Raw genomic sequence first — 26,005 nt, forward strand, 5'->3', positions numbered from 1 at the left:
TGCACCTGTCGATCTTATGTTCTTTTTTTATTAATACTGCAGAACTTATAATTACATACAAGCTCAGGGAAAGATGGTAGTATCTTTAATGGGGTCATATGATGCTGGAAATGTTACGCCCCTTACCATATTGTGATGGCTGCGGCAACCACATGTGACGACCCCGGGCTGGACTCCGCTTCGTCCACGGTGAAAGCCGATTCGGCGACCCACAGCGCGAAGTTGTTGTATTTCCTCAGCAACCAGCACAGATCAGCTCTAGGCATGGCGAAGCAGATATCGTCCTCTTTTGGAAAACCAAGCAAAGTAGTTTCACTTTCACAATGAAGCACACAGCGCCTTCACTACATGGCGGTGGCGGCAGCAACAATACTACAGCGAGAATAAAAGTTACGCCTTCTTTCTTTGCGTGAACATTTGGGCGGCGTTATGCAAATCTTTCCACATAGTGAGGTAGACATGTGGGGGCGTGTTAGAACGAGCCGTTTTAGGTAGGTGTGGCTGACTCTTAACTTTTATAAAGAATATCTCTTTGGATTTGGGACTTTAGTCTTTGCAACTTTACAGATCTTCTTTATGCACCAAGAGCTTGTAACACTCCAAAGAGAAAGGAAAAGTTGAAATCGCATATGACCCCTTTAAAATATATACACTGCTGTTCAAAATTTTGGGATCATGAAGATTTTTAATGCGTTTTAAAGAAGTCTATTCTGTTCATCATGGCTGCGTTTATTTGATTAAAAATACAGAAGAAACAGTAATATTGTAAAATATAATTACCATTTAAATAATGGTTTTCTATTTTAATATACTTTAAAATATAATGTATTCCTGTGATGCAAAGCTGTATTTTCAGCATCATTACTCCAGGTTTCAGTGTCGCATGATCTTCAGAAATCATTCTGATATGCTGATTTATTATCAATGCTGCAAACAGTTTTGCTGCTTAATATTTTTATTTTTTTAGAAACTGTGATACTTTTTTCAGGATTATTTGATGAATAAAGTTAAAAAAGAACAGCGTTTAGTTAAAATAGTTTTTTTTTCTATTTTAGTAGAAAAAAATATAAGTCTTTATTATCACTTTTTATCAATTTAACACATCCTTGCAGAATAAAAGCATTAATTTCTTTAAAAAAAAAAAAAAAAAAAAAAAATATATATATATACATACACTGACCCCAAACTTTTGAACAGTACATTGTTACAAAATATTTCTGTTTTAAATAAACACTGCTCTTTTTTAACTTTATTCGTCAAATAATCATGAAAAAATTATCAGTTTCCAGAAAAATATGAAGCAGCACAACTGTTTCCAACATTGATAATAAATCAGCATATTAGAATGATTTCTGAAGATCATGTGACACTGAAGCCTGGAGCAATGAAGCTGAAAACTCAGCTTTGATCACAGGAATTGCAATATTTCACAATATTCGTTTTTTCTGTATTTCTGATCAAATGCAGCCTCGATGAGCAGAAGAGATATCTTTAAAACACACTGAAAATCTTACTGATCTCAAAACTTTTGAACAGCAGTTATGATAGTATAGTAATACTCTATTTAAACACAATGACACCATTTACAATATTTAAAGTGTTGTTTATCTAACTTCGGATAACAGTCACACAGCACGTCCATTGTGAAGAGAGGAATATAAATACTCGTTCTTCAGGATCTGTGAACTAAACTCTGCTGCACGGATCCTTGCCTTTATGTTTTCTCCATCGAGGTGCAGGGTTCTCTCTCGGAAATCTACTCCGATTGTTGCCTCGGGGTTTTGGAGAAATCTCCCAAAGTTAGACACGTCTTCCCAACATTTGAATCCCCAATAACGAGTATCTTAAAGACCCTCGCCCGAGCACTGTCATATTCCTGACACGGGTCACTGGCCACACTGTCGCTTGTGGAAATCGTCGCGAAATCATTGCTGCCCGTTGTGTTTTCTATTGCCATAGCTCCGATACTCGCGAAATATCGCGAGAGGATAAGAACGAAGTGTCTTCTATTGCCATGATACTCGCGAAATATCGCGAGAGGATAAGAATGAGTTCTCAACGTGAACTCTAGTGACCTTTGCTCATGCATATAAAAAAACCCTAGTAAAAAAAAAACATTCAGTCTATGGTAAAAACGCCTGAAGCGGAAAAAACAATGAGTAAAATGATTTATATAAAGTATAAACAGATTTATTAACTGGACCAACCCTATAAATTAGATTACATAAACGTGATAATTTAACAGACAACTGTAACATTTCAACAACAATACAAATAAGGAACAAACAGGTCAATTGAGGTAGGGTGCAACTGTGCTAATCGTTCAAAGATGTATATATTGTATGCTTACTAATAGCAGAATAATAAGGTGTAGTTATAGCATACTTGAGAGGAAATTAAATGTGTAATATACTGTAGTAAATGCTCCATCCTTCCTGGTTGATCTTAATAATGTATCTAAACGTTATCCTGCTATACCAAAAGTGTCTACATTCATTGCCCCTATATCACCTCAACAAACCAGGCCTTTATATTTGAAGGAAACCTCATTATCGTGAATTAAACTGCACTGTCAGTATTAAATAAAACTGAATATTTTTGTGCTCATTATAAACTTTGAGACCAGAATCAACCCCGTTTTCTTTAAGAGGGGCTGTTTGCCCCATTGCACCCTCTTCAAGAGTCCAGCGTAATACTGCTCGTTATTTATGCCCACCAAAAACCGGCAGAGTCAAAATACTAGCAATTCTTTGCACCTCTCTTATAATCCTGAGACACGGTATCATTCACTGACACGGTAAGCATTTGTTTAATAACACTCATCATAACAGCATGAATTTCAAGTAGGTTCTAGCCACACCGAAACCGGCTAATCATTCCAACGCCTATATCGCAATATACTTTGCAGCATGTTCACGTTTGGCTCTATTACACACTTCTGACACATCTGAACTGCATCGGCTACCAGTTTTCATCTGAAAAGGAGCTTGAGCTGCCGGAGTCAGAGTCTGCGTCAGTCAATCCATCGAAGTCCCAGTCAGCGCTGGAGCCGCTGTCGTCATCCTCCTCCGAGATGAAACTCTGACCGGACCCCAAGCACGCGGTATAAACCCGGGTGGAGAGGCTTATGGATCCGAAGGACAATCCAAACATGGTGGCCACGTTTTTCCACGAGTCCCGAGTGGGATCGTATTCGTGTATAACAAGCCGGTTTTTGCTGTGATGAACTATTGCGATAGTTAGAAGCAGCAGTTTGCTGTTGTGTTGCACCACTTGGTAGTTGAGAGCGCTGCTGTCAATGGGAATGTCACCGATCCGCCTCCATTCTCCGCGAGCTGGGTTATAGGCTTTGACCACGGGGATATCGCACAAACATATAATCTGCTCCTGAAAAACACACGCTTTGTGGAGTTTGCTGCGTTTCAGAGAGCCCCGCTGGAGCCACAGGCTTTTCTTCGGCTCGTAGCTGAGCATCCTCCTCTTGTTCACCACATAAAGCCGCTCGTTTACAGTCACAACCTGCATCTTTCCCAAAGAATGCGGCAAGGGGGCCACAAAACCCCATTGGTTCCTCTGAATGCTGTAGCATTCTACTTCCTTGAGCCTGGCGTCCGATACCGGATCCCTGCCTCCCAGAACGTACAGGTGCCCGTTGAGGTAGCCCATGTACGAGTGCACTCTTCGGAGAAGTCGTTCCGCAAGCTCCTGCCAACAATTTACCAGAGGGTTGTAGACCCAGAAGTGCTTGGACAGGTGCGAGGCGAGATACAGATTGTTCTCTGGCGTGGTGCAGACCAAAAACGTCTCCACAGGAGAGCGCTTGAAGTTCTGATTGGTGAGGTTCATGACCGGGGACGCCATAGAATAGATGTCGTCCGTATAGGGATCGTAGCACATGAAAGGCTCATTTGGCCGTCCGAAGAAAAGCACCATTTCTTTTGCACTCTTGCCGATTCTTTGTTTGGCAGCATGTACGCCCTTTGAAATCATAGCGCTCGGCTCACCGCCGGCCCCGTCGAGGACATTCGAAAGATACTTCTTTATAAAAGGCTTTGATTTGAGGCCTTCTAGATAAACCCTGTCCTTGTCTGAGAACAAAGCCCACCGCACGCATCGAAGGACCTGCAGCGCATCTTCAGCATCCGCATGCGGGTTATTCTCAACCCACTGGATTGCAAACGAACACACTTTGCGTTCGCAGTCCACGTCCAGAGAATCCAGTGTGAGGATCTCTTTAACCTGCTTCAGGTCCAGCTCACAAAGCTCTCGCGCGCTGGCACCGAGCTGGACGAAGTTCTTGGCGATGAACGCCTGAGCTTTGCTCTTCAACTCCAGATTGTCAAAGGTGTCGGCGAACTTCAAAACCCCTGCACAGTTAGAAAGGTCCAGCCTTCTGGTCATGAAGTTGGCACAGGCTTGCCGGATATACTCCAGCTGCAGCATGTTGGCAGCTGCATAGAGCCTTTGCACGTTGCCTTCAGTGATTGTGACTTTGCCAGTGTAGCAGTAATCGATTATGACAGCCATTGAATGGGCGTCCACCTCGTGAATGGTGACGCTCCTCTGAGTGCTCTCATACAGCCCTCCGGTAAACATGCTCTTGAAATACGGGCTCGCGGCGGCCAGTATATTTCGGTTGCACTGGAAAACTTTTCCTGAGCAGCCTGAGGACACACTTTGCTCCGGGTCAGGCTCCACTTCGATAGTCACGTCGACTAACAGCTGCGAGTCGAAGAATAATTTCAGCTCTCTCATCAAGCTTACAGCGTGACTCGTGTCCTCGAGCTCCTCCGGACCACCGAAGCAGCTGACCGAGGCCATGTCGAGCCCGTTCTCTCCGTCCGAACGCAACTAAATCCTGTCAGTTTGCGGCGGCGCCGGCATCAGATCTCCCTCAGCTCTCAACGTGTCATGAAAACAACAAGCTGTGGGCTGCAGGCACCGCTTCCTTGTTGCCTGACAATGCAGACATGTTTCATGAATGAAACGCGGGCCTTATTTTCACTGTACGAATTATTTTAGGACAAACGATCGGCAGCGGCGATGTCCGTCCCGATTAATTTCATTTCGCTAGGCTTTTGATCTCGAGTAATCGACGTTGCGTGTCTCACTCAAGCTTGCTGCCGCCGAGCTGCAGAACACGGCGCTGATTGGTCACATCGCCTGCGTTAACCCGCCTACATAGACAGCATTTATGGGCAGCGTTGGCCAGTGCACTTAGTCTTAGTAGCACACTCTTTAGTGTGATACCACAAGTGCTGCGACCCAACAGTGCCTTCTAGGTAGGCAGCTCACTATGATTTGAGTCGTAGCCAGTCTCAGCGCTCCGTATTAAGTTCGGTTGGCCTGCTATAGCTTTGTCCAGAATGACAAGCCTCATAATATATAAAATATAGATTTAGTTACAAATATGAAATATTCTTTTTAAAATGGAAAGTATTGCATTAAAAGTATGCAGTTCATTTGTTTTGTTTCATCAAATGTAAATTCATGTCCCAGTCACATTTTCTTGGTTAAATAAACATTACTTACACTATCAGAACAAAAGAAAGAAACAACTATATCTTATATTTTTATATAATATTCTATTTATTAAAGCCAAGTATGCATCTCATCAAGTTAGGGTTTTAAGCATTTTACATTTATTCCAAAATAATAACCTAAGGCAGTAACAATTTAAACAATATATTTTATTTGTGAACTTACGTTCAGCTATTATTTTTAATAGTTCGCTTTGAAGTATTTTTGAATTTTATGATTGATTAATATATACTACAAACACTTTTTTGACATTTTTATCGCAGAATAAAGAAGAAAATATATTTTCTAGTTTCTACAGGTTACTGTAATAAATGATATGTCAGTTAGCACTGCATTATTCATATACTTTATTTATTACCTGGAGATGACTTGGAAAAACACATATACAAATTGTAGCAATCGTGTGTTTATTGTCTTCATGTTTTATCAGTCAAAACGTTTCTGCTTTTTATTCAGCTTAGATACAGTGATAGCTGGATGCCTTTGTCCGTATTAGGGATTTCCTGGCACATTATAAGTTATTACTTCTATGAGTCTGTTTTGGACTTTCCCTATGAATGAAACAGACAGGAGAGTGTTCAGTGCTCAGTAATGTTCACATCGCCTCGTTTTGGATACAAAGGAAGCGTCAGGTCATGCATAGACTATCTTGTCTCTTTGCATTTAAATCTAGATTCATTCACACTGGCCCTTGAAAATCTCTACGTGACACATCCCACACATCTCCCGCGTATTCTACGCTCATGCTCCCACAGATCACGTTTCCATGCCATTTTAAATCTTATTTTGACGTATAACAAAGTGGTTATATCTAAGTGTGCGAGTTGTTTACTTACTTTTTTTAATTAGTCTTCCCATTAATGCCATCATATTGTTCATTCAGACATGATTTGCGAGTGCGCACAAACACGAGGCTGGCCTGGTTTCACAGACAGGGCTTAGACTAAGCCAGGATTAGGCCATAGTTCAATTAGGACATTTAAGTAAGTTTTATTAACATGCTTTAGAAAAAAAAAAACATTACTGGTGTGTATCTTGAGACAAAACAAGGGCACTGACATATTTTAAGGTCAATCAGTGCAAGTTTCTTTCAGATTTACATTTTAGTCTGGGTCTAGGCTTAAGCCAAGTGAAACTGGGCTCAAGAGAGGCGAGAGATACTGACTCCTGCTGTAATCAGAATCAGAAAGAGCTTTATTGCAAGGTCTGTTAACACATATAAGGAATTTGTGACAGAAGCTTCCACAGCACAAACAGAATGACAGTGACAAGACACGGGTAATAAATATAGAGTAAGTAAGAGGAGATAGCAATATACAACACATTTTTGAAGAAAAACACAATATACAAAATAGGCGATAGATGGTATTTGTGTGTACAGGTGTGTTATGTACAATTAAATTCAAAGAAATGTGAATAAGAAGAATGGTGTGTTAAATAAATAAATGTAGTTATGTATTAAATGTTTATTGTACAGTTAACTTCATGAGATGGATTGCCTGAGGGAAGAAAATGTTCTTATGCCTGGCCGTTCTGGTGCTCAGTGCTCTGTTACGCCGACCAGACAGCAACAGTTCAAAGAGGAAATGATCTAGGTGTGAGGGGTCCAGAATGATTTTGCGCAGCTCTTTTACTCACTCTGGATGAGTGCAGTTCTTGGAGAGTGTGGAGGGTTGGACCAGTGCTTCGCTCAGCAGTCCGAACTATCTGCTGTAGTCTTCAGAGGTCAGTTTTAGTAGCTGAGCTGAACCAGACAGTTATAGATGTGCAGAAGACTGATTCAGTGACTGCAGAGTAGAACTATATCCGCAGCTCCTGTGGCTGGTTGAATTTCCTCAGCCGGCGAAGGAAGTATGCCTTTTTGACAATGGATTCTATGTGGAACTCCCACTTCAGGTCCTGAGAGATATCTGGTGCCCAGGATTCTGAATGACTCCACTGTTGCTACAGTGCTGTTCATGATGGTTTATACTTTTTAATGTATTTGTAAAACTGGCGTTGTTTTATTTTTGTACTACAAATTTTTTTTACTCATCCAATATTTTGAGGAGGCACTGCCTCCCTTGCCTCCTCAGAGGAAACGCCCCTGACACACACACACACACATATACATATATATATATATACACACACACACACACACAGTTAAGATTTACTTGTAATTAAATATGTTCTGATTTAAAAAATAATTCATAAAATTGTCAGACCGGACAGTCATGGTTTATTTGAGCATTCAACTTAAGTAGATTTAACTGCTTTTCAAGGGGATTAGGGTCAATAAAGCAGCACTGCAGTTTAGCCTGAACACATTTTAAAGGTAGCGCTTACAATGCTAAGACACAGTTATGACATTTTTATTATCAAAACAGCAAAACATGAGTAAATGCATTGTGAATATACAGTAAATAAATGTATTGCATGACAGTTTGACTGAATGATAGAACAGTGAATTAAAATTGATTTATGTAATTGGTAACCGAAAGAACGGTTTCATGAGGAGTGTATTGGGAAAAAAAATATATGAATATTTAAAGCTATTGAATACTAGTGAACATGTACACTAGGAAGTCTGAGGCCACATTGAAAATTTGGATCATTCTCAAATCATGATGGATAAAATTAACATAATGAATGGAAAAAATATATACGTTAAAAGAATATACTTAAGTGTGATCTGAATGGAATGTTTTCAGACACTTAATTGTTAAAACAGGTTAATTACAATCAAATGAAAATGTATATTAAATGCAATCAGCTAAAAGATTTGAAGTAAACTACAAGTTTACAGTCGACACAATTAAGCACACTTCTTTTTCACAACTGAGTTGTAATGAAAAATATTAGATAATAAATTTACAACAACATTTTCACTAGTGGCATCAAACTTTTAGCTCACATAATTTTCTTTGCCAAATGGTCTTAGTTATAACTGCGATTAAGCACATTAATCCTGCTCAAGGCATCCTTGTTGTCTATGGTCTTGTGGACGGTAATGATGAAGGGGAAGGCAGAGGGCAGCTCGACTCTGCGACTGAGCTTCTGGTGACCCCAGTGCAGGCAGCGCAGCCTCTCAGCCAGATCACGACGGCCCGCCCGCTCAAGACCGTCCTGCAGCAGCTTGGTTTTGTTCGGTTTGTCCCAGGAACGCTCATACCTATCATATATATAAAAAATACTGTGTAAAATAGCAAAGCGCCCATTTAAAAAAATTTAAAAATTAATTAATACACACCATGATTCCAGCATTCTCTGAGCCTGAACCCTCTTTTCTTTGGATGTGGCATGAAACTGTCTGACTTCATTTCTGGTGAATCCAAGTTCAAATGCTAAAACAGTCCACTCAAACCCTAACTGCTTAGCAATCTCCTGCACAGATTTCATATTGATCACCGCATCCTAAAGGACAAAGTACAGTATGCATGGACATATAATGGGAAAAAAATGTTAATATTACTAACAATATTGTAGAGACGACTCACCTCTTGTGCCTTGTTTGGCATTTTATCCACTTACACAAGGATTCTAGTTGGTTCCACAGGCAAGAAACAAGAGCTACAATGCAGAGTCTGTCAGTACCATCTAATGTCTTTCTACTTACTTTTTAAATGAGTAAAAAGTACAACACTTTTTAAAATGTAATTTAAAACACTTACAAATGTACACTGTTGATGTTAATGTGACTGGAGTGGTCAGTGGTTGTCAGAGAGACTGTCCAACACAAACCTGCCTGGTTAAAAATTAAAATATCACATAGTTCACTCAAGCTTTTATTAAGAATTCACTTAGTGGAGTGAATGTAAGTGAGCATAATTTTGAAATGATTGCACTTTAACAAATAAGGGTTTGTTTTATATACCACAACACAACATGCATGTGTTTATAGACATATTACACTATATATTATCTTAAAAGAGATATTGTAAAATATTATAAAACTATCTCTTGATTTTAAAAGGACAGTAACATATTTAATCATGTCTGTCAACTTGACAAATATATTTCCTATATTATGACATATAGTTAAATAAACATTTAATGATCTATAAGCATTTCACAGATTTCTTTGTAATCTAAATGTGTAAAACTACAGTATATTGTCAGTGCATCTAGTTCTTTAGCTGAACTGGTTCTATGCATGTGTTACATGTTAAGTTAGAATAGCTCCAAGTCCAGACCTCTTCTCTTCTTCATTGTTTAACTCCAGATCCTCCAGCCTGCACAGTTAAAAAAGCCAAGATGTACAGTTGTGCATAAATATTTGGACAAGACTGAGGCCAGTGTTGTTGAAGAGTGCATTTGATTTTGGAATAAAAAGTTGGGTTAGCATGTTAATGTTGTCACATGACCACTCTTGCCAAATTTACCATTGTGGCGTGGAAATGAAGAGAGTCATGCACAGAAATAAACAGAATATCAGAGATACAGTAATTTTTCATGAAAGAAATATGTCATGATGCATTACTGAACCCACCGTGTTAATTCAATGTTGTCACATGACCCACATTTATCATTGTGACGCTCAAACAGTAGTGTAGATGGAGTGAGTAATGCACAACATTGAACAGAGAAGACCAGTATGATTTTTCAGACAAATGATCCATGTTGCACTTTAACACACATGGATACAATTTTCTCATGTGTTAATTGAAATTGAAAATTTTTTGAAAAAGGTTAGAGAAAAACGTTGTTATGCTGATGATACTCAAATATATATCTCAACAAGACCAGATGAAACTTCTAAATTATATAAGCTAACAGAGTGTTAAAAATTTAAAAGGATGACCAATAATTTCCTCCTATTAAATTCGGATAAGACAGAGCTATTACTTATTAGACCAAAAAACAGTGCACAGAATCTCTTGGATTACAATTTGCAACTAGACAGATGTACTGTTACTTCCTCTACAGTCAAAAATCTGGGTGTTATATTAGATAGCAACTTGTCTTGAAAATCATATTTTCCCTGTTACAAAAACAGCATTCTTCCATCTTAGAAACATTGCCATTTTACGCTGAAAAATAATAATTATGACACCAAATATGACCCCAAAATATATATGCCCATGTTTGCTAAACGATTAATGAATCCAACTTCCTTTGCTAACATTTAGTAGTATCTCAATATGGTGCATCCCAAATTGTGTGCAAATCAGACAAACAGCCTAGGAGGAGTAGGGTTTTCCAAAAATGTAAATATTCTCTTGAATATCATATTTCAGTTCCCTATTACTGATATCCTCTGTTCCCAGGTACAGTATGAAACTTTTCCAAACATTATATTTCAGTTCAAAAGCCTTTTATTCAACATTTGAAAAAATTACGATCTATTATCCTTCCATCATAAACCAGTTCTTAAAAAAGAGAAACAAATGTTACCATTTGATGTGCAAATGTCTTGTCCACAATGCTCTGTATCACGAGCATCATGTAAACATACAATCTGGAATTGCTGCCATTTATTCTAGGCTGCATTTGTACTTCAACAAATACAGTGTTTTACAGTTTCGTCTGCTTTTACAAATGCATCATTTAATTCACCCAAATAATTCTCTTGCCATATGTTGCAACATAATTGGCAACATTATTAAAAAAGGAATGCAACTTGCACAGCAGAAACCATTCAGGTACTACTCTGGCAATACTGGTTATCTAATGTAACAATGCAAGATAACAGTAAAAGTGCTATTTGAGAGACAATGACTTATGCTTATTAAATCATAACATCTACCAAAACCAATACTGTCCTTAGATTCATATCTAATTATTAATATAATTTGACAATTGGTTTCAATGGTTTAAAAATTGTGCTGCAATTAGGCAAATTATTTGCAAGTAAACACTTGTATGCATAACACTCTGGGTTTCAGCCATCAGGCATATTGCAGTGGTGCTGTATTGCATTTGTTAAAGGGTTAGTTCACCCAAAAATTTAAATTAGCCTGTGTTTTACTCACCCTCAAAACATCCTAGGTGTATGTGACTTTCTTTCAGACGAATCCAATCGGAGTTATATTAAAAATTGTCCTGGCCCCTCCAAGCCTTACAATGGGGGTAAGCGGGTGTTGGTTGTCAACAGTTCAGAAGACATGAAATAAAGTGCGTGCATCCGTAATAAAACATCCCTCACACGGCTCTGGGGGATGAATAAAGGTCTCCTGTAGCGAATCCATGCATTTTTGTAAGATAAATATCCATATTTCAAACGTAATAAACACTTTTTTCTCACTTCCGCTGACTGTCATAAGCGGAAGCCGTTCCAGCGGATGACATAAGACTTCGACGTTGCGTGATTAGTGACGAACGCGGAGACAAAACAAAACAAAACGCCATTCACAAATTAGAAGCACAAAACGAGGATTTATAAAGAAAAATGTCGGAGGATTTTGATATAAGCCAAGAGGAGACTGGTTTTCCTTTTGTAACTTTGTTTCCTTTGCTCCTGCATTTCTCAGAGGCACGCGCACGACGCATACGTCCTTCGCCATCGGCTTGAACGTCTTCCACATACCACAGTCAGCGGAAGTGAGAAAAAAGGGTTTATTACGTTTGAAATATGGGTATTTATCTTACAAAAATGCATGGATTCGCTACAGGAGGCCTTCCTTCCACCACCCACCAACAGTACTTTTCAACTTCAAATCACTTGATGTTATTTTATTTCCACTTCAGGTCTATAAGCAACAGTTGTGCCCAGCCAGCTGGGCCTGAGACATTTAAGGTCAGAGCAGTTTAATAGCAGCCATCCCTCCAGCTGCCGTCACGCAGGGAGCTCAGAGCAGAGACACTCTTCGGCGGGGCCAGTAAACTGCAACGACAGTGACTAGTGTTAATGACAGCAATACTCAAATGTGTTATGCATTAAAGTATATATAAAAATATTGCCAATAATGATCAATTTGTTACAATCACAAACTAACAATGAACAATTTTGACAGCATTTACTATTCTTGGTTAATGTAAATTTCTACATACTGTATATAATGAATTATGAACAAACATGAATTAATTAATGAAATCATTTTAAAACATTAAGCTACACTGCTGCTCAAAAGTTTTGATTCAGAAAGAGATTTTATTGTTTTCGAAAAAAGTCTGTTATGCTCATCAAGGTTGCATTTATTTGATAAAAAATACAGAAATATTATTATTATCTAAAACAACTGTTTTCTATCTTAATATTTACACTTACACAAGTAGAGGAGGAAGAATTGTGAATGATTACCTGCGTATGGGCTGGGCAATTTTACTGCGTGAGGCCCCACTTGTCCCAACAAAGGAGGCAGGACGAGGTAGAGCGCTGCGACTGGAGGAGGGGGTGCCGGGTTTGCTGGGGAGAGGGATGCTGCTGCTGCTGTGGATAGAGCTGAGACTAACAGAGGAAGGCATTGTGGTGGCACTCTGGATGGTAGGGCTCACGTACGCTGTGGCTTTTAGAGGGGGCCGTGTTGAGAAGTTGCCCACGCTCTGAACTCGCTGCTGTAACTGGCCCAAAGATGGAACTGAGACTGAACAGAGAGCAATAAAATTTGACCTGAAGTTCATGACAAAGTGCGATATAATCTGCTACAAGATAATTATCATCCAATTTAATGTGATGTTTCGACAGTGTCACAGTCTTACTTGCAGACTGTATCTTGGTCAGACCACTGTGGGAATCAAAACTCTGACTGTTTCGGAGTAACGACAAAGATGAGGACGATGTGGCAATGTGAGCGGTCGGAGCAGGAACATTAGGCACACTGATAACACTGGGAATGCTGGGAGCTCGAATTAGGTTTGGCATGCTCCTCCTTAGCTTGTCTGAAAAAAGAAAGACAATGCATGTTAAAACGGGCAATCTAGCACAAAAGGAAAGTATTTAGGTAAAGCGTAATGTATAGTCTATAGCAGAGGCAGACAGTAACTAAGTAAATTTACTTGAGTATTGTACTTAAGTACACTTTTTGAGTATCTGTACTTTACTTGAGTATTATTTTTTGTGGAAACTTATGACTTTAACTTCATTACATTTGAAAGACAAATATCGTACTTTTCACTCCACTACATTTCTATCAATGTCCTCGAAGTAGAAAGTTGTTACATGTAGCAGTTTGAAAGTCAGCTTTTCACTCCACTACATTTCTATCAATGTCCTCGAAGTAGAAATTCGTTACCATGTAGCAGTTTGAAAGTCAGTGGGTGATTTTTTTTTTCTTCTCTAAAACTTGACTTTCTTTTTTTCAGACAGTTTATCAGTAATCACTCTTGTAGGGCTACATTAAGTGATTTCCCAGCATTTTTTGAACACTGACCAGTTACAAATGTGATATTTATTTACAATTCAATAATAAGAAGTTAATATTGTGGTATATATTACATACACAACTCTGGTCTATAGTCTGTGTAAGCACAGTCTATAGGGCCGCCCGGGACCCACTTACGGGGGCCTCAGCAAAATTCCAAGAGGGCCTCAGAATGACTTAAAATAATTTAAATGATGATGATGATGATGATGATGATGATTGATAATTATAAGAATACACTGAAACAACCTAATTTAAATAAAATGCTAAAAAAACAAGATGTAAACTGAAATCATATGTTCCCCCTCTATAACTATTGTTTTTTATTAAAGAACGTACAGTTCCTGAAACTTCTGAAATCACAAAATGAATTGTGGTTAATTTTTTTTAACTATACTGACACTCCCAATTTTATAATTATTGTTGTCTTGAACAACAGGGGGCCTTGGATTCAAAAAGGTTGAGAACCATTGGTCCACATGTTTTTCACTTATGTATTATAAGACTACTTACTACATAAGTGAATAAATGTTATGTGAATAAACATTCATTATTGATGATAGAGCTATTTTTATTTCATTTATATTAATGTGCAATTCACGTGACTTTTTCTATGGACTAGTTTAGTTAGTTAACCAGTTTCAATGATATTACATTATAATTTCACATCTCTTCCTTTATTCTCTATGTTCTTTCTCATCCAGCTTTTTACGACTCTGACCAGTTTGCTGTTTTTGTTTTCTTGCTTTAACTGGGGAATCTTATAAAATTCTATCAAATGTTTTACGTTTAAATTAACGTTGAGGTAAAAAAGACCATTTTTACTTCATTTTGGTTGCCAGACACAAGATGGCGCAAATCAGTGGCTCTCAACTCCGGTCCTGGAGACCCACTGCTCTGCACACTAATCTACCTTGCATTCATATCAAAACATAGAGAGTGGAGCGATAAACCAGCATGTTGCTATGGAGAATGGTTAAAAATCAAGTTTACAATAATGTCCCAATTCAGAGCCTCATCTTTCGAAAGCTGCATTCAAAGACTGACTGTGTCACCGAAGGCTGTCCCAATTCGAAGGCTCCTTCAAATGTGGCCTCCAGGCAATGAAGGATACAACTAATGGACCAAGGTGAGCATATCACAGCAGGTTGTGAGCCCTATTTAGTTTTAAAGTGCCCGTATTATGCCATTTTGAATATTGCCTTTCATGTAGTGTGTAATGTAACTGTATGTGAATGTAAATAATCTGGGAAGTTTTAAAGCCAATAGTGCACGATAAATAAAGTTATTTTCTCCCAAAAGAAAGAATCGACTCTGAATCACCTAAACGAGTCGTCAGTAATTCGAATCCCACCTCCGTGACGGCTACACGCCACTGGGTAACACATTTGCATAATTCCCACCTATGTTCTACGTTGGCCGGCCGCAAACAACTTGATCCGCCCTTAAAAAATGTTGCTTAACATCATGACGAGAAGATGCCGTGTCCTATGCTGTGAAAGTAAATTTGTTTTATTTTCACTTCCGAAAGATGAGGCTGCAAAGAATCAGTGGTTAAAATGCATTTTTTCCACTGTACCACAGCTGTACAACCCCAATCTTTTTTACTGACGACTGCTTCTCCAATCTCGGGGAGTTCAACGCGGGATTTACAAAACGCTTGCTCTTGAAAGATGGATCAGTTCCCAGTTTTTGGACCAGCTGGCTCCACTGAATCACAACCTGTAAGTATGATACATAATAGATGCTTATATTTCCTATCTGTATCAAAATACAGAACTATGGCATTGGGCGTATCGTTTCCGACCTGCGCTGTAGGCGGTAGACCAATCACAACAGACTGGGCCATCTGACCAATCAGAGCAGAGTAGCTCACGGAAAGGAGGAGTTTAGAGAGACTGAATCTTACAACTGCTTCGAACGAATCGTTTGATAATCGTTGGAAAATGAGGTGATATTAAATGCATATTTTGAGAAAACAAAAGCATTTTTTGACCTTGCTTGCATGGAAAATCCAGTATTCTCAAGAGACGTAATAACATATTCCTCTTTTGGAAGACCAAACAAAGTAGTTTCGCTTTCACAATGAAACACACAGCGCATTCACGACATGGCGGCGGCAACAATACTACAGCGAGAATAAAAGTTACGCCTTCTTTCTTTGCGTGAACATTTGGGCGGCGTTATGCAAATCTTCCCACATAGTGATGTAGGTACGAGCCGTTTTAGGTAGGTACTCTTAACTTTTATAAAGAATATCTCTTTGGATTTGAGACTATAGTCTTTGCAATTTTATAGATCTTCTTTATGCACCAAGAGCTTGTAACACTCCAAAGACAAAGGAAAAATTTAAATCGCATCATATGACCCCTTTAACATTACTTCAAGAATGCTAAAATATAGTTTGAACTTGTTGAATTGCTATTGTTATCAGTATATTTTCAGTCTACGCTTGATAAGAGCGTGTGTAGTCTGACCTGTGTTGGCTCTGAAACTCTGGGTCTCTGGAGCTGTACTGGAGCTGAGGTTGGGCATGTGCAGCTGCTGGAAGGACAGGCTGTTGAGGTACTGAGGCGTGGAGGGGCTGCGCCGGCACTCTTTCATGCTGGAGAGGCTCTGTGAGTGGGACGTGCTGCGCTGCATGGAGGATGTACGGAAGAGCTGCGGCTGCGGAGCGGACAGCTGATCGTACTCTTCCTCTTCCTCCAGCTCAGCCTCACTCCTCATGCTCCTGCGCGCACCTGTGTGCACCGAAAAACTGGCACTGCGGCGTGTGGCCGTGGCAGCGGTGCTCGCGTACTCCTGCCGTAGACCTAAACACAAACACGTGTGTCAATGGGTTTACATGAAGCATCCTAAGTACAAAATACTTTTTTGTCCCCAATCCACACTTTTAGAAGGTATTTTGAAGAATGTTGGTAACCTAATAGTTTCAGTTCCCATTGACTTCCATTGTATGAACAAAAATTACAATGGAAGTCTATGGGAACTGAAAGTGTTTGGTTACCAACATTCTTCAATCTTTTTTTATGTTCCACAGAAGAAAGTCATACAGGTTTGAAATGACATGAGGGTGAGTGAATGATGACAGAATTGTAATTTTTGGATGAATTATCCCTTTAATCCAATCTTAAGCAGACGTACTCTCCTCCTGCAGTCGGGCCATGACCTCCACATCAGTCATGTCCTGAAGCTTATAGCTCATAGGGATGGTTTCGTCCTCCAGCTCAGAGACACTGAGCTCACTGTCTATGGACGACTGAGGACTGAGAGGCCTTTGCCGATGACTATTACCTGAAAGAGACAAGGAGAATTAAATCTCACGTATAAAGCACTGACTGAAAAAACTAAAACATTTATTTAAAGTGCATTTTTATACTGTTTGAAAATCATGGTGTCCTGTTTTGTTCATTTTGTCTAATAACTAAACTCTATAGCAAATAACATTCCCCAAAGAAAAAAATAAAATAGATAATTTTGTTTAAATAGTATTTTCGCCTGACACACAGTGTTGATGTGCAGAATACATATTGCTTTACTGACTGCTGAATTTTTGTTTTGTGTACATAACAGAAAATATGATGCATAAATTAAACATTGACTAACAATGTTTTTAGTTTTATCTTAAATGAAATATGATAATATGATATTGTACTATCATATTATGTATGGTGAAATTAAGTTGTAAAAATCCAATAGTAAATCAAAATTTAAGGTTTGAACCAATCCATAAATATAATATGAGAAAATGTGATTATTTTTTAAAAGTGGTCTGAAATAGTAAGACTTTTTTTGTTTTTTTTGTTTAAGAAATAAATTATTACACGAATTCAGCAAGGATACGAAAGTAAAGACATTTCTAATGTTACAAAAGATTTCTATTTCAAATCAATTCCGTTCTTTGAAACTTTCTGTTCGTCAAAAAAAACCCTGAATGTATGTTTTCCACAAAAATATTAAGCAGTACAGCTGTTTCAACATTGATAATAATAAGAAAGCCGTAAATGAAAGTAAAGAAAGCAGTTTCTTGTGCATTAAATCAGCATATTTGAATGATTTCTGAAGGATCATGTGACACTGAAGACTGTAGTAACGATGCTGAAATTCAGCTTTGCATCACAGGAATAAACTACATATTAAAATAGAATAGAGTTGTTTTAATATTTCATAATATAATATTTTTGATCAAAGAAATGCAGCCTTGGTGAGCAGAAGAGACTTCTTTCAATCTTTCAAAGACATTTACAAATCTTATTGACCTAAACTTTTGAAATACAGCACTGGAAGTTGTGTGTATGCTTTGTGGAGCACGATGATGATCTTGGTCAAGCTTACTGTGTGTAGCCATGTGATAGAGGAATGTGGGAGATCTTTCGGTTAGGCTTGAGCAGTTCCTCCCTGTGAGAGACTTCTGATGGTTTGGTGAAGGTGGATCTGGGTCAGGAGAGAGTTGATAGATATATATCAGACTATGGTGAGTAAAAATGGCCTTTAAAAACAATGAGCAAAACCACACAGTATAGACTACATAAAATTCAGTTTTGTTGCTGAATAATTATAGTCCTGTGTTGGGTTGCCACTTGCTGTCCATTGTAAAAATCTGTGTCCTAAAGCAAAACCAGTTGACAACCAGTATCATATGCAGACCTTCTGTGACAAATCTTTGCCTCTTGGAACATATGCGGCAATGTTTCCAGACACCATGAGGTCATCACAACTCATCTGTGATGTCTCACATTTCACACTGCTTGAAAAATGCTGAGCTAATTGAAGGAAATGATACCCGATGCCTGAAAAAACATCAATATGTTCTTTCTCAGCTATTCTGACTTCATGTTTCTCAACTACGTAGTTTACCAGTATATTTCAATCAAAAATGTATAATAGTTCTATTAATAATAGTTCAATTATACTTATGGCTCTTGTGAAAAAGAAGTTTACAGTTGTAGTGTACTTCAAAAAGTATTTTTTTACTGTAATTATATATTAATTAAATGAAAGGCCACTTAAGTGTACTTAAAGAGAGTACACTTTAATGACTGTTTCTTGACATACTTAAGTACACTTTTAAAGGGTTAGTTCACCCAAAAATTAATTAATTACTCACCCTCGTGTCGTTCCAAACCCGTAAGACTTTCATTCATCTTCGGAACACAAACTAAGATATTTTTGATGCATTCTGAGAGCTCTCTGACCCTCCCATAGACAGCAAGGGTACTACCACGATCAACGTCCAGAAACGTAGCAAGGAGATCGGTAAAATAATCCATGTGACATCAGGGGTTCAACCGTAATATTACGAAGCTACGAGAATACTTTTTGTGGCCAAAAGAAAAAAAAAAAAAACTTTATTCAACAATTCGTCTCCTCCGCGTCACCCTAGCCCATTTTGGAGAATATGCAATATACACGGCTGAACCCCTGATGTCACATGGATTATTTTACCGATCTCCTTGCTACGTTTCTGGACGTTGATCGTGGTAGTACCCTTGCTGTCTATGGGAGGGTCAGAGAGCTCTCAGAATGCATCAAAAATATCTTAGTTTGTGTTCCGAAGATGAATGAAGGTCTTATGGGTTTGGAACGACACGAGGGTGAGTAATTAATGACAGAATTTTCATTTTTGGGTGAACTAACCCTTTAAAAAGTGCACTTTGGAATAATGTCAAGTTAAAGGTTTTGCTTTTAAATACATTTTATTATATCATTGTTTTAATAGTTTAAAGAAGTACACTTTACTAAAACAAGTACTTTACACATGTAAAGTATCATTTAAAGTGATACTCCACCCCAAAATGAAGATTTGGTCATTAATCACTTACCTTCCTGTCGTTCCAAACCCGTAAAAGCTTTGTTCGTCTTCGGAACACAATTTAAGATATTTTGGATGAAAACTTAGGCTTGTGACTGTCCCATTGACTGCCAAGTAAATAACACTGTCAAGGTCCAGAAAAGTATGAAAGATATCATCAGAATAGTCCATCTGCCATCAGTGGTTCAACCGTAACGTTATGAAGCGACGAGAATACTTTTTGTACGCGAAGAAAACAAAAATAACGACTTTATTCAACAATTCGTCTCCTCTGTGTCTCTCCGCATCACCTTAGTGCCATTTTAAACGCAAGCAGCGTACGCTCTTATATTTACGTTACGCTCAGCGTACATGTCAGCCGCGCTGCATGGATGCGCTGTTTTCGTTCAAATCAAAGCGTAAATACACGTAGAAAACGTATCCTTGTGACGCGGCTGACACAGAAGAGCGTACGCTGCTTGCGTTCAGTGGATATTCTCCACAATGGCGCTACAGTGATGCGGAGAGACACAGAGGAGACAAATTGTTGAATAAAGTCATTATTTTTGTTTTCTTCGCGTACAAAAAGTATTCTCATCGCTTCATAACGTTACGGTTGAACCACTGATGGCAGATGGACTATTCTGACGACGTCTTTCATATTTTTCTGGGCCTTGACAGTGTAATTTACTTGGCAGTCAATGGGACAGTCACAAGCCTAAGTTTTCATCCAAACTATCTTAAATTGTGTTCCGAAGATGATCGAAGCTTTTACGGGTTTGGAACGACATGGGGGTAAGTGATTAATGACAAAATGTTCATTTTGGGGGGGAGTATCCCTTTAATATCGCATTTAAAGTTAATATGTTTTAAATTGCAACTCCATTATTAGAAATGTGTAATTACAAATATATTTAAATACATGACAATAAATGCATTTAATAAAAATTACAATAATACATTTCAATAAAAATTATTAAAGTATATTTTAGTTTACCATGAACGTTTATCAGCACATTCAGCAGTATACTTTAACCATATTTCAAAGATAAAAGAATTATATAAAGATGTACTTTAGTCCTACTTAAATGGATCAAAAAGCACTCTAAAATTCTGCTAACTGCATTTCATATTAATAATAATAAGTAATAATAATAAACTTTATTTTCTATAGCACCTTTAAAAGTCGCTTTACACAAATAAAAAGGATAAAATAATAGTAATAATAATAACAATAAATAAAATAAAAGTAAAATAAACACCATACATATGTTACTAAAAGCTATTCTGAAAAAATGGGTTTTGAGATTTGAGATATGAAAACACTAAAAGATTCAGCCTGTCTGATCTCAATGGGACTCTAATACATACTCTAAAACACTAATACATTTTTAAACAAAGTGGCTGAAAACATTACATTCAGTTCACTTTTAAGGTATATAATTTCTGTAAAAGTATGCTAAAGTGTACTTCTTTTTCACAATGGACTGAATAATACACAGTACAAACTATCAGACATATAGTACAGTACCTTTATTAGCAGTTAGAGAGAGTTAGAGAAAGCATCTAATGAATAATAATGAGAAAGTGTTTCTGGTCTTAGGTAAGGATGAGTCAGGCACACGTGTTACCTGTTTGCTCAGTTAGTGCAGGTTTAGTAAAGGGTTTAGAACAGCTGCTTAAAGAAGAGAGTCTGTCTACAGGACTGTACAGAATGCCTGAAGAGAGGACGCCTCTCCATCTTTTGGCTAATGGGAAAAGGAAGTGCAATTAATAAAAAACATTACACACAGCAACATTAATATATTAACAGTATGATTAGTGTATTATTGTGAATGAGGATATATCAAATATATTTAAAAATCAATTTACACAATGGGGTCCACATTGAACACGTTAAAAATATTGAATTATTTTTATTTAATCCAAAAATAAACAATAAAGAAATGTAGGAGAACAGTAACTAGGAAATTCTTCTCAATTTCTCCTTTTGTGTTCCATGGAAGAAGGAAAGGCTCGGAACTTTCATTTTGGGACAAACTATTCCTTTAAAAAAGTGAAAATGGGTTGAATAAGTTATTGGTGGTCAAGCGGACCACAGTACTTACGCGTACCTTAACAATTAGCCTTTCCAAGATCGCATAAAAACAAGCATTCACAGCTACCCAGAAAAACAAAGGTTTTTAGAGGCTGCTGGAACAAAGATGTATTCATGACCCAGTTTGCAGAGAGCCAAGCTCTCATCTCTGTATATGCACCTCATACATCATTTATGTTTGGACTGATCCAAAGGAACAACTGATACAAAAACATTTCACAATGTCCCCAGGACAGTCTTCAATACATCTGTATTATTTAGTGCTGATTCTGCAGGCAGATTTATATAGGAGTCGTTTCTATGGATACCATCCCCTCCAGCATCATAACTGAACTACACAAGTACAGAAAATGTAGGTTATCTATTCACCTTTTAGCTACCAAGACACTGCAGTGATCATTTTCTATCTCCTCAAGTTCTTATTGTTTATGATCTTATCAAGTTATATATTATATTGGGTAACATTAAACACTCCCCAGCCTTCCACTCTTCATTTTCAGATTTTTTTTAGACATCTACAGTTTTCTATAATTAAATTGTATATGTATCTGCATTATATCTAGATTCCATTAAAGAAATACCTCTCCCAAAATGTAAAATTTTGCTAAAAATTTACTCACCCTCAGGCCATCCAAGATGTAGTTGAGTTTGATTCTTCATCAGAACAGATTTGGAGAAATGTAGCATTATATCACTTGCTCACCAATGGATCATGTGCAGTGAATGGGTGCCGTCAGAATGAGAGTCCAAACAGCTGATAAAAACATCACAATAATCCACAAGTAATCCACACCACTCCAGTCCATCAGTTAACATCTTGTGAAGTGAAAAGCTCTGTGTTTGTAATAAACAAATCCAAAAGACGTTTTTAACTTTAAACCGTCACTTCCGGCTAAAATACTAGTCCATAATAACACTTCCTCCAGTGAAAAAGTCCATCCCCTGTTGTTCTCTCACATTAAAATCCACCAACATTTTTGTTAGGAACTACAGGTGCATCTCAATAAATTAGAATGTCGTGGAAAAGTTCATTTATTTCAGTAATTCAACTCAAATTGTGAAACTCGTGTATTAAGTAAATTCAATGCACACAGACTGAAGTAGTTTAAGTCTTTGGTTCTTTTAATTGTGATGATTTTGGCTTACATTTAACAAAAACCCACCAATTCACTATCTCAACAAATTAGAATGTGGTGACATCAGCTAATCAACTCAAAACACCTGAAAGGGTTTCCTGAGCCTTCAAAATGGTCTCTCAGTTTGGTTCACTAGGCTACACAATCATGGGGAAGACTGCTGATCTGACAGTTGTCCAGAAGACAATCATTGACACCCTTCACAAGGAGGATAAGCCACAAACATTCATTGCTAAAGAAGCTGGCTGTTCACAGAGTGCTGTATCCAAGCATGTTAACAGAAAGTTGAGTGGAAAGTGAATTGGTGGGTTTTTGTTAAATGTGAGCCAAAATCATCACAATTAAAAGAACCAAACACTTAAACTACATCAGTCTGTGTGCATTGAATTTATTTAATACACGAGTTTCACAATTTGAGTTGAATTACTGAAATAAATGAACTTTTCCACGACATTCTAATTTATTGAGATGCACCTGTAGGAAGTGTACTTTTGTAAACGGTGCTTGATCTGTGCATATTTCTCTCTTGATACAGATGAGACAAATTATTTACTGGAGAAAGCAATATTATGGAGAGAGGACACTTATTTGAGCTTTTAGCAATGGTTTGAAGTTAAAAACATCTTAACAATGAATTTCTTACAAATGGATGGGAGTGGATTGGAGTGGTGTGGATTATTGTGATGTTTTTAGCAGCTGTTTGGACTCTCATTCTGACGGCACCCATTCACTGCAGAGGATCCACTGGTGAGCAACTGATGTAATGCTACATTTCTTCAAATCTGTTTTGATGAAGAAACAAACTCATCTACATCTTGGATGGCCTGAGGGTGAGTACATTTCGGGTGAACTATTTCTTTAAAGAAAATCTATAATGGTCAATCCCTATCCCTCAAGCTCAATTTGGCCATAAACAACAATGACATTTTAGACATTCACATTTCATACTTTATATTCATGGCAATGATGGTAAGTACCTTGGTCCAGTTTGTAGCACAATGAGCGTTTGGCTAACTCCACCTCTGGTCTGGGGTTGTCCAGTACGTGTCTGCACCACTGGAGAGGACTGAGGAGAAGATGAGGAAACAACTTTGCTTTCGGAGACACGTACAACCTGGTGACATAAAAGCTTGGTCAAAACATCCAAATCTGTACTTTTGCACACTTTCATTATTGTAGTGTTGCCTGGATGCTTCATGAATTTAATCATGAACCTAATAATATTTGTATTAGTTCAGCTGACTAAAAGGTATAGTTTGAAACAGCACCTAAAATATTAAAAGGCATATATGACCACTATCTGCTTTCAGTAAATCGTAGTCACATGTTTAAAAGAGACAATAAGTGTTCACCTGAAAACATATCTAATAAAAAAACATCTAATATAAAAAACTACAATCGAATATAAAAACATGATCTCACTCATTAAAAGAGTCCTACTATTTTGCAAGAATACAAAATAAATATAGGTCTAAATTAGAATTCAGGATGTGAATGATGTTTATTCGACTTGATCAAATGTCTACCCATTTCCGTGAATGTCCTGATGTTATCTATTGTATTGTTTTGGTTTTAATGAAGATGTAACACTGAATAAAACTCCGTTTTAAATACATATTTTAATCTTAATATCCTGTGCCATACTGTATGAACAAATAAAGTGGGCTTCACATCTGAGACCATAGTGACATTTTTGTACTTTTTTCAAAAATTACTTTTTATGTCATTACAAATTATATTATAATCCTAGTTTAATAATGTCCTAGTATTTGGTTTGTCCCTCTTTTACTTAACACATAAAACAAGTATTTGTGAGGTAGCAATTTTGTAAGAATTCGTACAATATGATTCAGATGAAAATAGCCACTAAACAGCCACCAATTCAGCTATATGTAAAATAGTTACAAACTGCCATGAGATTGTGTTGGCAGCAATCAAGTTGCATGAACTCCACAAGTTCTCCAGCATGGGCAATTCCAGCGTTATGGATGTGACATTTGAACTCTATAATGACACCTGAAATGTCTCGGTACAAGTAAACATCTTACAGTATTTCAATTGGTAATGCATATTCTCAAAGCACCCAATCTGGGGAATCGACAGGCAAAATATGTTTTTCTAAAGTATATTTAAGCCCCCCAAAACAGGCAAATAGGCATGCATTATGGATGTGACAGGAAGTGACAGAATCTTCAGTAGACCATTTTCTTTGAAATCTGAAGTCTAATGTATAAATATATTGATAATATTGAAGTGGTCATAGCTGAACATAAAAGTATCAACATATATATATATATTATGAAGAGTGTTATGAGGAAAAAAACTATATTATGGATGTGACGTGAACTAAATAATTCAGTTCAAGAAAACTTCTGCCCCTTCTGTATAAGAGATTCCAAGTGGAATCCAAGTAGTTTTGACTCATTATTTTCAATGAGTCCCACTGCAGGAGTTGTGCATTCAAGACTAATGTTTCATCCCATAACAAAGACAGGCCAGATTTCATCTGTTTTCATTTCTGTATAGTGCACAGGTTCAAGTTAGACTACTTTTGACCATCTGGTGTGAAATCATCACAAATGACCAGTCAAATATTTATGCATCTTTGCACTTCACATTTAGAAGACAAACGGTCTTAAAGGGGGTCATATGATGTTGCTAAAAATAACATTAGTTTGTGTATTTGGTGTAAAGAAATGTGTTTATGCGGTTTAAGGTTCAAAAAACACATTATTTTCCACATACTGTACATTATTGTTTCTCCTCTATGCCCCGCCTTTCTGAAACGCGTCGATTTTTACAAAGCTCATCGGTCTGAAAAGCAAGGTGTGCTCTGATTGGCCAGCTATCCAGTGTGTTGTGATTGGCCGAATACCTCAAGCGTGTGAAGGAAATGTTACGTCACTTACCATATTGTGATATGCGGCGGCAACAACAATACTACAGCGAGAATAAAAGTTACGCCTTCTTTCTTTGCGTGAACATTTGGGCGGCGTTATGCAAATCTTCCCACATAGTGAGGTAGACATGTGGGGGCGTGTTAGAATGAGCTGAGGTGTGGCTGACTCTTAAAGTGGTCATATGATGCGATTTCAATTTTTCCTTTCTCTTTGGAGTGTTACAAGCTCTTGGTGCATAAAGAAGATCTGTAAAGTTG

At 37.7% G+C, this 26,005-nt stretch overlaps 3 protein-coding genes and 1 pseudogene across 5 annotated transcripts in view; all 4 read right to left on the reverse strand.

Annotated features, from left to right (window-relative positions):
* The window catches only part of LOC107549761 (ras-related protein Rab-33B-like), a 4,095-nt pseudogene extending 2,112 nt beyond the window's left edge, over positions 1 to 1,983 (reverse strand).
* Positions 1,984 to 2,305: 322 nt separating this feature from the next.
* On the reverse strand, positions 2,306 to 5,122 carry LOC107549759 (kelch repeat and BTB domain-containing protein 7-like). Its single transcript, XM_016230931.1, has one exon. It carries the CDS (start codon positions 4,819 to 4,821, stop codon positions 2,962 to 2,964), a length of 1,860 nt encoding a protein of 619 aa, XP_016086417.1. The 5' UTR covers positions 4,822 to 5,122; the 3' UTR covers positions 2,306 to 2,961.
* A 3,298-nt stretch (positions 5,123 to 8,420) lies between these two features.
* Positions 8,421 to 9,807, reverse strand: LOC107549762 (p53-induced death domain-containing protein 1). Of its 2 annotated transcripts, XM_016230935.1 has the most exons (5): positions 9,717 to 9,807; positions 9,195 to 9,268; positions 9,021 to 9,093; positions 8,774 to 8,937; positions 8,421 to 8,695 (listed from the first exon to the last, which is right to left on the reverse strand). In XM_016230935.1, exons 3-5 carry the CDS (start codon positions 9,039 to 9,041, stop codon positions 8,461 to 8,463), a joined length of 420 nt encoding a protein of 139 aa, XP_016086421.1. In that variant the 5' UTR covers positions 9,042 to 9,093; positions 9,195 to 9,268; positions 9,717 to 9,807; the 3' UTR covers positions 8,421 to 8,460. The 2 variants fall into 2 exon arrangements, with proteins under 2 accessions (XP_016086421.1, XP_016086422.1); XM_016230936.1 differs by lacking the exon at positions 9,717 to 9,807 and having other exon boundaries at positions 9,195 to 9,289.
* A 2,325-nt stretch (positions 9,808 to 12,132) lies between these two features.
* The window catches only part of LOC107549760 (SLAIN motif-containing protein 1-like), a 17,074-nt gene continuing 3,201 nt past the window's right edge, over positions 12,133 to 26,005 (reverse strand). The window contains exons 2-9 of one of the 2 annotated variants that reach the window (XM_016230932.1): positions 23,826 to 23,962; positions 21,246 to 21,362; positions 18,159 to 18,257; positions 16,968 to 17,117; positions 16,301 to 16,636; positions 13,162 to 13,341; positions 12,764 to 13,046; positions 12,133 to 12,346 (exon numbers count right to left, since the gene is read on the reverse strand). In XM_016230932.1, the coding sequence (XP_016086418.1) occupies positions 12,271 to 12,346; positions 12,764 to 13,046; positions 13,162 to 13,341; positions 16,301 to 16,636; positions 16,968 to 17,117; positions 18,159 to 18,257; positions 21,246 to 21,362; positions 23,826 to 23,962 (1,378 nt within the window). In that variant the 3' untranslated portion in view covers positions 12,133 to 12,270. The remainder of the gene's footprint in view (positions 12,347 to 12,763; positions 13,047 to 13,161; positions 13,342 to 16,300; positions 16,637 to 16,967; positions 17,118 to 18,158; positions 18,258 to 21,245; positions 21,363 to 23,825; positions 23,963 to 26,005) is intronic. The other variant, XM_016230933.1, reaches the window with a different exon arrangement.

The sequence above is a fragment of the Sinocyclocheilus grahami genome, unplaced genomic scaffold, assembly GCF_001515645.1.
Source record: "Sinocyclocheilus grahami isolate Dianchi unplaced genomic scaffold, SAMN03320097.WGS_v1.1 scaffold380.1, whole genome shotgun sequence".
Taxonomy (NCBI): Eukaryota; Metazoa; Chordata; class Actinopteri; order Cypriniformes; family Cyprinidae; genus Sinocyclocheilus; species Sinocyclocheilus grahami.